This window comes from Helianthus annuus, chromosome 17, assembly GCF_002127325.2.
Source record: "Helianthus annuus cultivar XRQ/B chromosome 17, HanXRQr2.0-SUNRISE, whole genome shotgun sequence".
NCBI classification, from domain to species: Eukaryota; Viridiplantae; Streptophyta; class Magnoliopsida; order Asterales; family Asteraceae; genus Helianthus; species Helianthus annuus.
In genome coordinates this window covers 17653540-17669329 of record NC_035449.2, presented here as the reverse complement: position 1 = coordinate 17669329, position 15790 = coordinate 17653540, and the positions used below count along the sequence as shown (strand labels likewise).

At 31.4% G+C, this 15790-nt stretch overlaps 1 protein-coding gene across 1 annotated transcript; it reads right to left on the bottom strand.

Annotated features, from left to right (window-relative positions):
* Window positions 1–2989: 2989 nt before the first annotated feature.
* LOC110923799 (NAC domain-containing protein 83) lies at window positions 2990–3823 on the bottom strand. Its single transcript, XM_022167857.2, has 3 exons — window positions 3620–3823; window positions 3274–3518; window positions 2990–3196 (listed from the first exon to the last, which is right to left on the bottom strand). The coding sequence occupies exons 1-3, from the start codon at window positions 3780–3782 to the stop codon at window positions 2990–2992; spliced, it is 615 nt and encodes a 204-aa protein (XP_022023549.1). The 5' UTR covers window positions 3783–3823.
* Window positions 3824–15790: the final 11967 nt, after the last annotated feature.

The window sequence follows — 15790 nt, the reverse complement described above, 5'->3', positions numbered from 1 at the left end:
TCTTTATCCCATTCAAATAATCATCAAGAACATAGCTTACATGATGGCATATCAATTTCATCAGTCTCTTTTTCTTGAATATTTGTCCATCTCATTCAGCAAAATATTATTGAGTTAACCCCCTCAGAAAAAGGATGCATTTCAGTGAAAGCTTTGTCATCTGTGGCGTTTTAAAGGGAGTGGTTTCTAGAGGATATGACGTTTTTGTGTTTTTCTGGGTGTGTTTAATTTCATTGTGTATAGACCCTTCTCTTATAGGAGTTTTTTGGCGCGTAGTTTAGGCGAGACTTTTTATTGTAATAAATGATAGTAATAAAGTAACTATCTTTTCAGTTTCTGTTCTTTGTATTTTCTGAGTTGATTAGCTTTTATCAGTTTTATAGGTTATTGACATCCCATCTTCTAAGTTTGGCGTTTTTTTAAATGGCCTTATGCAGAACAACATGTCAAAATACAATAACGGAGTAAATAAAATTTTAAGCAAGAAAAATATTTTTTGTTATTTTTGGCGTTTTGTTAGGGTTAACCATTGTTTAGTATTTTTTTGGCATTTTGCTAATAAAGATAGAAATATATCATTTAATTATCTTAAAAAAAAAGAAGATTACATTGAAGAAAAAAAAACGAAAAAAAAATTAAAATCCTTCGTCAGAAGGTACTTTATCTGAATAGTATCCATCAGTTGTGTCATCTTCTTCCTCCTCGGAGTCTTCATCTTGATCTTCATCCATGTCATCATATTCACCTTCATCAACTTCTTGTTCCTGAAGATTTTGAAGCCTCCACTTGAACATGTCTTGCATTAACTCCAATTTTGAGTCTATTTCTGGGTTGGTACAGGTGGCGTTATGCAATTCTTCAATAAAACCCAGTCGCTGCTTTGTCATGATGTTCTCTAGTCAGTAGACTTGCTGCTCTCTGCTGTCGTATGTAATCGTCACCATGTCTGTTTCATCATCAAAACGCCATGATGTCATGACAGGGTCTGGCTTCACATTTCCTTTGATTGGTCCAAATTTGCTGGTTAATGCTTTCATAAGCATATGCGTTTCATGGCATTCGTTGTCTAGAGCGATGCCAATGGATAGGATTTGCCTCTGTATCTCTTCTTCCATCTTCAGAATAGCCCTGATCGTCTTAAATACACCCTCTTTCTGTTGTCAAAATAGATGACGTATCGCCTGATTCCCAGAGTGTATATCCACGAAACGATTGTTGCCATTTTTGGCGTTTTGTTTAATTTGGCGTTTTTTGGTTAATGATGTTTTTTTTGCAGAAAATGGATAGATTGAAGTGATTATTGAAGCTTTGTTTTTACGTTTGTTTATTATATAATGATGTTTTTGGCGCGTAATTTAGGAGAGAATTTCTTCTAATAAATGTTAATAACTGTAATTCAGTTATTTTGTGTTGTTTCATCTTCCTGTAATATTCAACGCGTTTTATTTTTAATTTTTGGCGTTTTGTTTTTAATGGTGTTTTATTTTTTGTATGGCGTTTTATCATATGATGGCGTTTTGAATATGAGGGGTAAAAAGACCCTTTTACCCTTAATGAAGCGCGTCCCACCTAATAATATTGATGTTATTTACGAAAACGCCACCGCGCAATCTAGTCCATGGATTGTTTTGATCGGACGATCCATAATCGTTCTCACCGTTCTCACACTTTTAACCGTTTTCTCTAAATCCTGACCCTATATATATATATAGGGTAAGGTTCATGCGAGAACCATCTTTATCGCAAGAACCGCGAGAACCAATGTGAACACAACCTAAAAAAAACCTAACCCCCCCCCCCCCCCAAAAAAAAAAAAAAAAAAACCTAAACCCCCCCCCTAAGCTAAATGCTAAAAACTAAACCACCCCCCCCCCCCCCCCAAAAAAAACCTAAAAAAAACTACCCCCCCCCCAAACCCCCAAAAAACCTAAACCCCTAAACCCCCTCCCCCAAGCTAAAATGCTAAAAACTAAAACCCTAAAAAATCTAAAAAACACACAAATTTTTTTTTAATATTTTTTACATTAAAATCACTACTTTTAGTAGCCAAAATTTTTTTTTTGGCTACTAAAAGTAGCGATTTTTTTATAAAAAATATTAAAAAAAATTGTGTGTGTTTTTAGCTATTTTTAGGTATTTTTGGTTGTGTTCACATTGGTTCTCGCGGTAAAGGGTGGTTCCTAATGGATCCTTCTCCTAGGGGAAAGTTCTATGCAGAACACAATGAATCACCTAGTTTTTTAATTCGAAAAGCCTATGAAGTAAATAAAAATGTTACAAATGTAAGATTTATTGTTTTCTACACCAGAATTCAAAACAAAATATGAAAAATTTTTACTTTTTATATAACCTACACATATGTAGGTTATTTGTAGGTTAAATTACCAACATGTATGTAGGCTATGTGTAGGTAAAAATATATGGTTTTTTATGTATATATATAATACACATATGAATGTAAAAAAACATAAAATTTTATAAGTATTAACCTTAAATCCCAAAATTTAGTGTTTTAGAGTTGTTCTTTTTGTTCTCGCAATAGTTAGTGTTCTGTAATGATCCTCATCCTATTTATATATATATATATATATATATATATATATATATATATATATAATTAACCAAAACCAATAAATAATGTTTTTATTATTATAATAACTAGTAGAATTTCTGCGCGTTTCGCTGCGGGCCTTTGGTCATTAAATGATAACTCAGATTACTAAAAGGGTTAAATAGTCATTTGTATAGATTTAAAAGTGGAAAGTTATTTCTTTAGATTTCTTGGTATTTTGTTTGTTAATTGTTAAGTAATCATATTATTTGACCACAACAATTGCAAACGAGTACTTAAAAACAAAAGAAAACGTCTTATTTATCATTGATCCTTACCATACATTTACACCATTTATAGCTTTTTGGATTAACATTATACACTACCTTAAGAACACCATTAATACTATCATAAAGACCAAACTCATCCTCTAATCATCTATTTATTGTTCTCCCCATCTTCATCTGTGACACCGCTTGAACCAGTACTTGGTGATCCACCACCATCCAGATTCAAATCAAAGTTTCTTGGGACATAGAAAATTGTCCCTGTGTTTCGAACTAGAACCATCTCTACATCCTCCATAGTATCTTTCTTTGCTCTTTTCTTCGTGAAAACCCTACAAATCATCCAGTTTTGCACACCCTGCATAAAATTTGAAATCGAGTTTTCAATATTTTCATTTTTTTCACCAAGTCCCAGTTCAGTTTTAATATTCTTACTTGAATAGGGTTAGCAAGTTTGTACTCATGCATGAGCCAATCGATTTTAGACCCGTTTGCGGATTTGGATCTGTGGAAAACAAAAGTTTTCTTTGTTCCAACATGTTTGTTTTGAGAATCAACAACTTGCTTGTCTAAACTAGTTGGTTTCCAGTGACCCGATGGAGCGGTTCGATTGATTCGTTTACCATTAGGGTACTTGGTTTCCACGGTGCTAAAAAAGTACCTTTCTTCCTCGGAATCACCTAAAACAAACAAAAAGAACCGATTATTATTATAACGCAACTCACATTTTACTATTTTTAGAAAAAAAAGAAAAAACAAGGATATCATGATCAACACGGACCTAGTAAATTCCACGGATCAGACCCGCAAACATCCGCTTCAGGAATCGGATAATTAGGCAGGGGGAGGGAATGAATTTTGGGCTTTAGGTAATGAACAATAAGTTCTTCGTCAGTCGGCTGGAATCTAAACCCTGGAAGCAATTGGGGTTTGCGGTTTTCCATTTCTCAGTTTTGAAGAAGTGAAGGGTTTCTAGGGCAAGCTAGGGTGCTTAAACTGTTAAAACATCATCTTAAAAGAGTTGAGAAAGAAGAAGAAGAAGAAGAAGAAAGTGTGGTGTAAAAAGGAAAGGAGGAAGTCCTATATATAGAGTGATGAGGGTAGAAGAAGAAAGAGATGCGAAGAGGATGACTTTATGTTGCGTGAACCAGACTCAATCTTCTATTTTTACCCCTTTTGACTCAACTTATATTTTTTTGAATGGTAAGGAACGACGTGTGAATCACCGTGACACTGGACGTTATGGTCAAGGTCGACTACTCGACCGCCGCCAGCTCCTTGACTCTCCCTGCTGCGCGGAAACCCGACCTCTACCCGCCCAAAGGCACGACAGTGAAATAATCGGTAAAACCTCGCCTCCCATCCAAGACGAACCAGCGACACCCGTATTCGCCCTACACCTGGATGCCGCAGAAAATAATGGAGAGAGTGGGAGTCGAACCTGGGTCACAAGGAACATTAAGTCTTTTCACAACCACTCCACCACTATCTCATTGACTCAACTAATATATATCGTTAGGGCATAGGATGAGGTCGGTGAGGATAACTTGTGAGGTTTTTTTTTTTTCAAACTCTAAATTCTAAACCCTATAACTTTTCGTCATGTTTCCATCACTTTAATGTCGTGCACATAAGGTGCCACCCTTGCTTCACCATCAGATTTTTCCATTGGAAACGACACAATGTGGTCTGCAGTTGCGTAAAACTGTAGAGTGATTCGAATTAATGGTGATCGGAAAGAAATGAAGGTCACAGAGATCTTGTGATTTATTAAAATTTAAATTTTAGAAAGTGTTACTAAATGCTATAACATATTTGGTTTTTCAAAATCTAGACATAACCAATGTTGGGTCTAATATTCGAACTAAGATCCAAACACATTCAAATCATTAAATATATGTTATAAACGGCGTTACTACAACGAAAATCACTAACATGTCATGCAAAGATCTTGATTATATGACTTTCAGAAAACAACATTGTTAGCTTCGCTATGGGGACCCACAATCTAAGTTCTTCGTGAGAGTGAGTATGTTCCCTCATACCCGGTAGTAAACGTTTCATCTATAGTACATTGTGTTGTCGGACGAGACAAGGCTTTAAATGCTTCATACGTAAGCCACTCTCTGGTAGTAGTTTTCTCTTACCATGCCAACAACGTGCCGCATGTAGTATGCTAAATATTGTGATAGATTGTGTGATCAACTTTGGTCATACGATGCCTATATCCACAATTAATGTGAGCGGCTTTGCCTTTATTTCTGCTTGCATGTGTTAGTCACGCAAAATATTCGACTTGCACGTGCCTTATACCTAATATATGCTTTTATCTGGTCCATGGTTCTTCAGTTTAAGACTTTGCACTCTCCAAATTATTGCATTCAAACCATTCAAGCCTCGTTGTAGTATTTAAATCATCAAGATACGATGGTCTAAAGCCCGGGCCACAAGGTTGTGTGGTCCAAGGTACGGACAATCAATGTCCTGTATCTTAACTTCTGGAGCATTGGTGTTATCGTGTTTGAACCATTAGTATTGTAACATCAAGACCGTTAACATTTAGACCACTATGTGTTAACAGTTCCTAGAATAGGCTAATGAGACCATGTGTAATGCACATCATAGGGGCGTGAAATAACGTCCCCAACACCGTCGCCTGGGCGTTATAGGGGCTTGAAGAGAGAGGGTGTTTACTAGTATAATGCCTAATGAGAAAAAAAAGTGGAAAGTAATGATAAGGTGCCACCCTTGCTTCACCATCAGATTTTTCCATTGGAAACGACACAATGTGGTCTGTGGTTGCCTAAACCTGTGGAGTGATTCGAATTAATAGTGATCGGAAAGAAATGAAGGTTACCAGAGATCTTGTGATTTATTAAAATTTAAATTTTAAAAGGTGTTGCTAAATACTATAACATATTTAGTTTTTCAAAATCTAGACACAACCAATGTTGGGTCTAGTATTCGAACTAAGATCCAAACATGTTCAAATCATTAAATATATGTTATAAACTACGTTACTACAATCTAAGTCCTTCGTGAGAGTGAGTATGTTCCTTCATACCCGGTAGTAAACGTTTCATCTATAGTCCATTGTGTTGTCAGACGAGACAAGGCGTTAAATGCTTCCTACGTAAGCTACTCTCCAGTAGTATTTTTCTCTTACCATGCCAACAACGTGCCGCATGTAGTATACTAAATATTGTGATAGATTGTGTGATCAACTTTGGTCATACGATGCCTATATCAACAATTAATGTGAGCGGTTGTGCAGTTATTTCTGCTTGCACGTGTTAGTCACGCAAAATATTTGACTTGCACGTGCCTTATACCTAATATATGCTTTTATCTGGTCCATGGTTCTTCGGTTTAAGACTTTGCACTCTTCAAATTATAGCATTCAAACCATTCAAGCCTCGTTGTATTATTTATAAATCATTAAGATATCATTGTGTAAAGCCCAGGCCATCAAGGTACGATGGTTTAAAGCCCGGGCCCACAAGGTTGTGTGGTCCAAGGTACAAACAATCAATGTCCTGTATCTAACTTTTGGAACATTGGTGTTATCGTGTTTGAACCATTAGTATTGTAACATCAAGACCGTTAACATTTAGACCACTATGTGTTAACAATTACAAGAATAGGCTAATGAGACCATGTGTAATGGGCATCATAGGGGCGTGAAATAACGTCCCCAACACCACCGCCCGGGCGTTATAGGGGCTTGAAGAGAGAGGGGTGTTTACTAGTATAATGCCTAATGAGAATAAAAAAATGGAAAGTAATGATTGAAAGGGTCTTAAGAGGCGTTAACCATTACACATTTTTTAGAGAAACGTTATAATGCTAATATGGCGGAAAGTGCCCCTTAGGGAGCATTAACCATTACGAATAATTTAAGAAGTTAGAAGTACATCCAGTGTTATTGTTCATGTCATTAAGATTCAGACCACTATGAAATATTGTTGATGCATATTTGTGTGGATGCAGCCCGGTTTGGTTCGGCTTGGTTACAAAGTGAAGACCAAAGTCAAGATATCCTCCTATCTTGACTTGGTACGACGTTTACTTTGTAGGTACGACGTTTACTTTGTACTTGTTGTAAAACAGCTGCAAGTGTGCAGAGTGTTAGTTGATAGTGTTTTGTTTCTTGCTGTATGTTCATGTTCTGTAAGTTCTGTGTTATTGCAGCCATCCCACGAAGAACCCACTTCTTCTTGGGAGACCCTCCACACGAAAGACTATTGTTCGTCCAACTGAAAAGGTCACGAAGAACCTTCTTCGTTATCTTAGTTGTTCGCAGGTTTGGCTCACGAAGGACCTATCCTTCGTGGGCCTGCACATCTTTCGTGGGCCATGCAACATCCTTCGTGATGTTGCTGGGTACTTGGCCTATATAAGCAGACTTATGTTCTCAAGTTAAGAGATAGAGCACTGTGAAATAGAGCACTCTGAGTATTGTATGAACATTGTGTGTATGTGTTTGTACTGGTTCTCTTCAAGATAATCAATATAGTGAATCCTTGAAGTTATATCTTTTGTTATATTGGTTGTGCTCTTACTTTGGTTTGCATATACACTTGGATTCCACACTCGTGTGTGTGTTAAACAACAAGGAAGTAGGTTTATCTTAATCCTCCGTGAGGGACCTACAAATATGAATCTTTTTTGGATTTCATTCCATTATCTATTTAGTTAGCAAAACAAAGGTTTCTTGTTATGTTCCCAAAAGGGTAGGAATCAAAATATCCATGATTACCTCAATAGAAGGAACTCAAGTCCTTAGCAAACGGGGATGACAAAAACAACTGAGAAAGGCTTATTTATGAATAAAAATAGGAGGTTCGGGTAAAATAGGCAATGCCTGACGTAATTACCCAAAAGCATACTCCTGTTAACTCAAACATTTTTATTTTTATTTTATTTCCTTAACCCTTATCTAATAATGCTTTATTATAGTAACTTCATTATGTGAAAAATGAACTTTCCTTTTATAATATGCATTTGATAATATTTTTTATATAATGTATGCTATGAATTAAAGATTTTTGTGATAATTATATCACAATGAAATATATAAATATTAGACATTTCAAACATTTTATGTTGATGATTATATATATGTTGTTCATAAAATTTTAATTTGGTTTGGTTGTTGAAAACATAAAATTACACAAAAATTAAAATGGTAAGTAGAAAATGTGTTTGAAAAGCTCAACGTATGTTGCTTAATAAACTCACGGGTATATATTGTACTTGTGGAAATGTCTAATAGGGTAATTAACCAATGATATTGGGCCAGGTATAAGATACAATTTTATAATCATGTATAGGACAGAATTACTAATATTGAAATTTTTCAAAAAAAAAAAAGTTTAAACATAAATAAAAGTTATAAAATTTTGAATTACAAACCTAATTTTATTTATAATATGATATATTAATTTGTTATAATATAATAAATTTACGTATTTGTAATTTTTACTAACCTTTTCAGAGGTTTATATATAAATAGAATTTTTACATATATAGTTCTGTTAGGAAAAACTAAAAAACTTGAATGGGCCCATCCTTCCCCCTTTTTACCTCCTTCCTCACAAAGGACGAGATCACAAACACACAAAGACAAAGTCATTAGGCTAGAAGGTATGAAATGGAGCTCATAGAGGCTTTATTGTGCCACATCAACGTCACATAAGCAACATCAATGACACGTAAGCAATAAGCCCCCAGCCCCCCCCCCCCCACAAATAACCAAGAAATGGGTTAAAGTCTCACAATGCCCCTGTCCCCTCTATTGTTTCTTTTGGCTTAAAGTATAAAGTGAAGTAAGCCCCACAAAACATCTTTTTTACGCCGTTATTGTGTTGGTGACATGATTAATGGCGCCCAAGTAATAGAGATGAGGGTCTAGCCCATACCACCCCGCCTTACGGATGTCAAAAAAAATTTGAAGTTGGTGAGAATACCTAAAACATCCAAAATAAAAAATTGTGGGTTCAATATGGATATGGTATTAGGTGATAACTGGACTCATTACCAGAAATCATATACTCGTTTACCCAAACCACATAACCAAAAAAAAGTATAACTTTTTTTATTTTCTTTTAACCCTTGTCTAGTAATGTTTCACTTTAGTAGTTTCATTAATGTTTCTTTTTGGATATTTATTTGATTATATTATTTATACCAGGTTAAAAAACCATTGTAATTTTGTAATTTTGAATATTTGGAATCATATATAATAATAACTAGGTTAAAATCACATGTATTACACAGGTTGAATATACATTAAATTAGGAAAGGAAAACAACTTTATAGCTATGCAACTTATACTGATAATTACATCATTACACATCCTATGATAATAATTACGCAACCTATATGAAAATAACACAACCTATTTATAATTACGTATATACATATTTAAGCATGTTATATGCACATAACATCGACATTAAATAAAATGTCAGTTTTTTTAAGTACAAAAAGAGTACACTGAAATTAAAGAAAATAAAATGCTCAGTCAGTGATTTTTTTGAAGTATTGCCAAACATGCTATTAATAATTGTAATACAAATTTAAAAGATGCCACAAATAGTTTTTATATATGTTTTGAGTCGCGTAGAGTTGTCTCGTATATTTAAATGTTTTATATGTTTCACTTTTGAGAAATACGTGGTATACATGTGAGTGGAGACATAGAAATCGACCCTAAGAAAGATACATCATCTTAGTCTCTCTCTGAATGTTTACGAATTGATCCTAAAATTGGTACAAAATCTCAATATGTATATGTATAATTCACAGGAGAAGAAATATCATTTCAGTTTACCTGTATAATTATCAAACTCTTTCACACCCCTCTAAGACCCATTACACATATCCTTAGTAATTAGAATGTTTTGCTAAAAGTTAGATGATAAAGTCAATCCATGCTACCAAATAGTTTGCAAAATTTGTTGGTTTTAGATAAAAGATCAGATGAAAAGAAAATCAAATTTAATAATTTGAATAATAGTTGGTTACTTTTTGGAAATATTATTTTTTAGAACATGCGATACGCTTAAATACTTTCCCTCCAAATTCTTCATTAGACAGGGGACGCATGATAACTAGATTTCTTTGTTTATTAGAATAGAAGATAATACAGATACAGATATAGATATTGTATAAATATGAATCTATCTTTTGAAAGTTATATGACCATAAATTTTACATGTTTTAGATATTTAAACATTATTATGATGGTGATGATAAATGAAATTTATCATACTTTTATTTTAAAAACATAAAATTATATAAGTAGAGGTTCCTTTAAAAAAAGGGTTTTTTTGTGAGAAAGGTAAGAAATAATCTACACCATTAGATCTTTGATCTAATGGTTGAGATCATAATGGCAAAATTGTAAATAATGTTTACTATTAAACATATTAATTTTCTAGATTAAGGTTATATAGGTAAATTTAACATTTTTAAATTAAGAAACTAACATTAATGCACATGTAACTTCCCCCGTCGTTTTTAAACGTCAATAACTTTTTATACGTAACTTTTTTAAAAAAAAAGTACACCATAATAACTAATAACGAGCGTTTTTTTATCTTTAATATGAGTACCATATTGTTATACTTACATAGAGCAAAAATATGTTTCGATCAGATGTTTAGTCCATGAATGGTGTTATATACTTGCTGAATGGTGTTATATACTTGCTGAATGGTGTTATATATACTTGTTGAATGGTGTTATATACTTGTTGAATGGTGTTATATACTTGCTGAATGGTGTTATATACTTAATGAATGGTGTTATATACTTGCTGAATCGTGTTTATAGAGATCTTTTAAAAAAATCCAGTTCCTATAATTAAGGTGGCGGTTATGGCAAGTTTTTAATTAATTGAATTAATGATAAAATTAATTGTTTACCTTTTTGAATTAATTTAGATTTAGGACACATGTCATCTCCACAATATTTCTCACCTTTCTCACACTTTTAACCTTTTTTACAATAACCATACCCATATTGGTAAGAAAAATGTGTGTTTAGAAATCTCATCTGAGAAATTTTTTTTTTACAAATTATTGGATACACCTGAATACACCTGAAATTCACAGATATGCTTCGTACCAACAAGTATTCAATCAGAATAAGACACCATATTGTTATAAAATGTAAGGGTACTAGGATAGAATCCCGTGTATTACACGGGTTGAATAAATATAATTTTATATATTAAATAATTAAAAACCTCGTATATTTCACAAGTTGAATAAAACTAATTTTATACCCCAAATAATAATCATAAAAAGTATTATTTTTAAAACCTCCATGTATTACACGGGTTGAATATATGTAATTTAATTTGTGTAGTAAATAATAAAAGAAGTTATATCTTTAAAAAAAACTTTGTGCGTTACACGTGTTGAATAAATCTAATTTTATATACCAGATAATTAAGATAATAAAAAAAGTTATATCTTAAAAAAAATTAACGGATATACTCGATACATAGAGTGATTGCGAGGGTAGTTCTTGATTTTTTTATATTTATATGTCATTACACTTTCTCAAAACTAAATTAATAATAACTAGTCTTAAGTCCCCCGCATTGCAGGGCGGAGAGCGTAAAACCGTGCAACCAGCGTTGCAGGGTTGGAAGGCGTAAAATCATGCTAAGTAGTAACCGAACAACGACCAAAACCAGGAAAAACATAAAACAAAAACACAAATTTATAACACCAAATGACTCACGTAACGTAATAAGTAGACGGAATTGAATTTATACCGACACATATTAGAAAGTCCATCAAGCATAAAAACTTGAATGAGCAAATGAGATAAAAAATACCGAAGAACCGAACGACAACAATTCCAGAAAAAACAAACATAAAATAAAAATTAATAAACAATAAACCTGTTTAACTTTTATGGTAAAATTACAAAAAGTTAAAATTTTTATTACAGATTTAAAAAACCGTAAAGTTACTATATGAAAAAAAGGAAAATCGAAAAAGAGAAACCTACTAAAAGACAAAAAGAAACATTACTGTTTATTGGCATCTTAGAAATTAATATAGGTATAGAATAAGGATACACAATGTTTATGTTAAGATGAGTCTATTGTATTAATTTTTTTAGTTTATGGCTAAGTGATTGCGAGGATAGTTCTTGAATTTTTTTTTTATATTTATATGTCATTACACTTTCTCAAAACTAAATTAATAATAATGAGGATACACAATGTTTATGTTAACATGGGACTATGGTATTAATTTTTTTTAGAGTTTATGGCTAATATTCATGTGATGACGATAAAATTACACAATGACCTATGTTTGAATATTATATTTATATTTATATTATTTTAACAAAATATTAGATTAGATAATAATAATAATAATAATAATAATAATAATAATAATAATAATAATAATAATAATAATAATAATAATAATAATAATAATAATAATATCAAAGGATTTCTAAAGGGTGATTTGAAATTTGTGATTATATTATGTTTATATTAATTGAATAACATAATATTAGATTTCAAGGATAAATAATTAAATCTGTTGAAAATTTCAAAATATTATATTATCTCCTATACGAATTGTTTTCATGAAGTTAAGATATGAGTGTAAAATTAATAACTAAATTTATATTAAATTCAGTTATATAATTATCTTTTAATTAAATTAATTATTGATAATTTGGTAGAATAGATGAGTGAGAAAACTAAAAAATAGATGCCTTTAATTAGTGAAATGAGTCCCATAAATAGTTTATTTTATTATAGATGAGATTAAGTCTACCAATACTCGTCGACTGTCATTCCTAAATCATGCAATGGAGTCTTTGGACATCCTCATCTTTCACCGCCATCATGACGTTTATAAGACACCTGTGTGAATGGTCTAATTATTACATCAAATTACAATGTATTATAATGTTACATTACATCATATTATATATATTATGTTATGATATATTACGTTATTGTAACTAGTGGGATTATCCGTGCTTCGCAGCGGGTTTCGGTCAGTATTAGTTCAGTTTGATACGGTACCAACACTCAGAATAGCAACTGAAAGTGATACGCACAAGAAGATATCGACACGTGTTTTTCATCGATATAAACCATAAAAACGAATACCAGTATCGGTACCAATGTTCTTTAGCTGATAATGGTTCGGTTTGTCATGCTAATGTTATCATACCGGCAAAAAATACTCTATTGCAAATAAAACTCCATTTTTAACAAACTTTATACCGCCACGTCAAGAAAACTATAAAAAATTATACGGTACCAATACCGATGTAGTTCATATGATATCGGCTCAATTTCTCACGATAAAGAAACAAAATCTGCTATAGTTGACTCGTTCAAATATATAAAGTTATCAACGAAAAACAAAATATACATAAAAGCAATAGTAGTAGTAATAATAATATAATAAAGAAAATTTTAAAGTAAAATAAAAGAAATAAAAAATATTAGTAAAAGTTAAAGAAAAAAATAACAAAAAATAGTGGTAATACTAATTTATTGTTAGTAACAAAACTTAAATAAAATATATTTATAAATTTAATGGTTAACCTCTTTGAAAATGTTAGTTATATAATATAATGTTACATTACATCATATTATGTATATTATATTACTAGGTTAGAACCACGTGTATTACACGGGTTGAATAAATGTAATTTTATATATTAAACAATAAAAAGTTAGATCTTTATAAACCCCGTATATTGTACGGGTTAAATAAATGTAATTTTATATATCAAATAATAAAAAAAGTTATATCTTTAAAAACCATGTGTATTACACAGATTAAATAAATGCAATTTTGTATACTAAATACTAAAAACGTCGTATCTGTAAAAAAACCGTGTATAATCAGGTTGAATAAATCTACCAAATAATAAAAGAAAATTACTTTCTTAAAAACCCATATATCATACGTGTTTAATAGATCTAAAAAGAGTTATATCTTTAAAAACCATGTGTATTACACAGATTAAATAAATATAATTTTGTATATTAGATACTAAAAATGTCGTATCTTTAAAAAAACCCATGTATAGTCGGTTTGAAAAATCTACCGAATAATAAAAAAATATATCCTTAAAACCCTGTGTATTACACTTGTTGAATAAATCTAATTTTACATAGCAAATGATAAAAAGTTATATCTTTAAAAACTTCGTGTATTACACGGGTTATATAAATGTAACTTTGTATAGTAAATAATAAAAAATATATATTTTTAAAAACTCCGCGTTTCAAACGAGTTGAATAAATATAATTTTGTATACCTAATACTAATAAAAAAGTAATATTTTTAATAAATTTGGATAACATTTAATATTAATTTATTATTTATATATTTAATATAAGATAAGTAGGAAAGAGAGGTATTTGTTTTAAAAATATATTAAATTAACAATTTAGATTTAAGGATAATATTTTATTAAAGTATGATAAAATGTAATATTAATTTATTATTTATTTAATTAATATAAGATAAGTATAAATTTGAGGATACTTTTAATGAATAACACGTGTCTAAAAGTTAATTTCTTTTATTATAGTAGATAGATATTACGTTATTGTATTACATCAAATTACTTTATACAACTATATTACATTCTTGCATTGAATTATTGTGTGATAGTTATTAGAGTAAATTGTTAAAATCGTCTCTAACGTTCGGACATATTTGTCATTTTCATTCAAAACAACTTTTTTGTACAACATAATCCTTCACTTTTGGGATTTTTTGACATTTTCATCAAAACATCTAGTTTGTTTTATTTTTTCTATAAAACAATTGGATGAAAATAGCAAAAAATCCTAAATCACAGGGACGATTTTGGCAAAAAAAAAAAAGTCAGACGTTTGGATGAAAATGACAAAAAATCCAAAAAGTGAAGAACTATATGATATAAAAAAAGTTGTTTTGCATGAAAATGGTAAATATACCCAAACCTCAGGGACGATTTTAGCAATTTACTCTAGTTATTATTAGAACGGTACAACAACAACAACCATACCCAGTAAATCCCACAAATAGCAAAGCTACTTATAGGGTCTGGGGAGGGTGGGATGTAGACAGACCTTGCCTCTATCCATAGGGATAGAGAGGCAGCTTCCAAAGAGACCCTCGACTCGAAAACGAATGGCAAACCAATACACCAAGTCAAAGAACATAGAAAGAATGTAGAAATAAGAAGTCGCCCATGCCAAGAAAGTGAACAGAGTGGCACAATATATTGTAAATCATGTAAAATTGTATACAACATCATTTGTGCATAAACATAAGAAGGCAATCACCAGAAAAATCACTTAAAGAATAAGAAAACCCTACGACCCTGAAATACACCTAAGAGCTTACTGCCATATCCTCTAGAGGTCCTTAACCCTAATCCTACGCCTCCACGAAGTCCTATCTTGGACCATGTCCTTAGAAAGATGCAACTCTAGTAAATCATGTCTGATCTGCTCATCTCATGTCAGTTTGGGTCTGCCTCTTCCTCTCCTTCCCTCCACAGTAAGAGTTTCCACTACTCTAATACTATATAGAATTATAGATTTTTACTACTTTCACATATAATTCATAAAAAAGAGTAAGAAACATTTTTGAAATTGGAAGTAAATTTTAACAGAGTTTCATTAGTTTATTATAACAACTGATACTTATAATTACTATATTATAAATTTTTAGTGTCAAAACTATATATTTTTATTTATTATTATTACGGATTGAATAATGAAAATTATTTGTTTGTAGAGCACAATAAGACAAGTAGTCAAGTAGGTGCATCTGATAATATTCCCACAAGCTTGCAATCTCTTCTTCATCATAATCAATACGCAACTCACTTCTAAAATGCTTAATCATCAATTCTTTACGAACCTTTTTAATTATATTTACATCGTCTA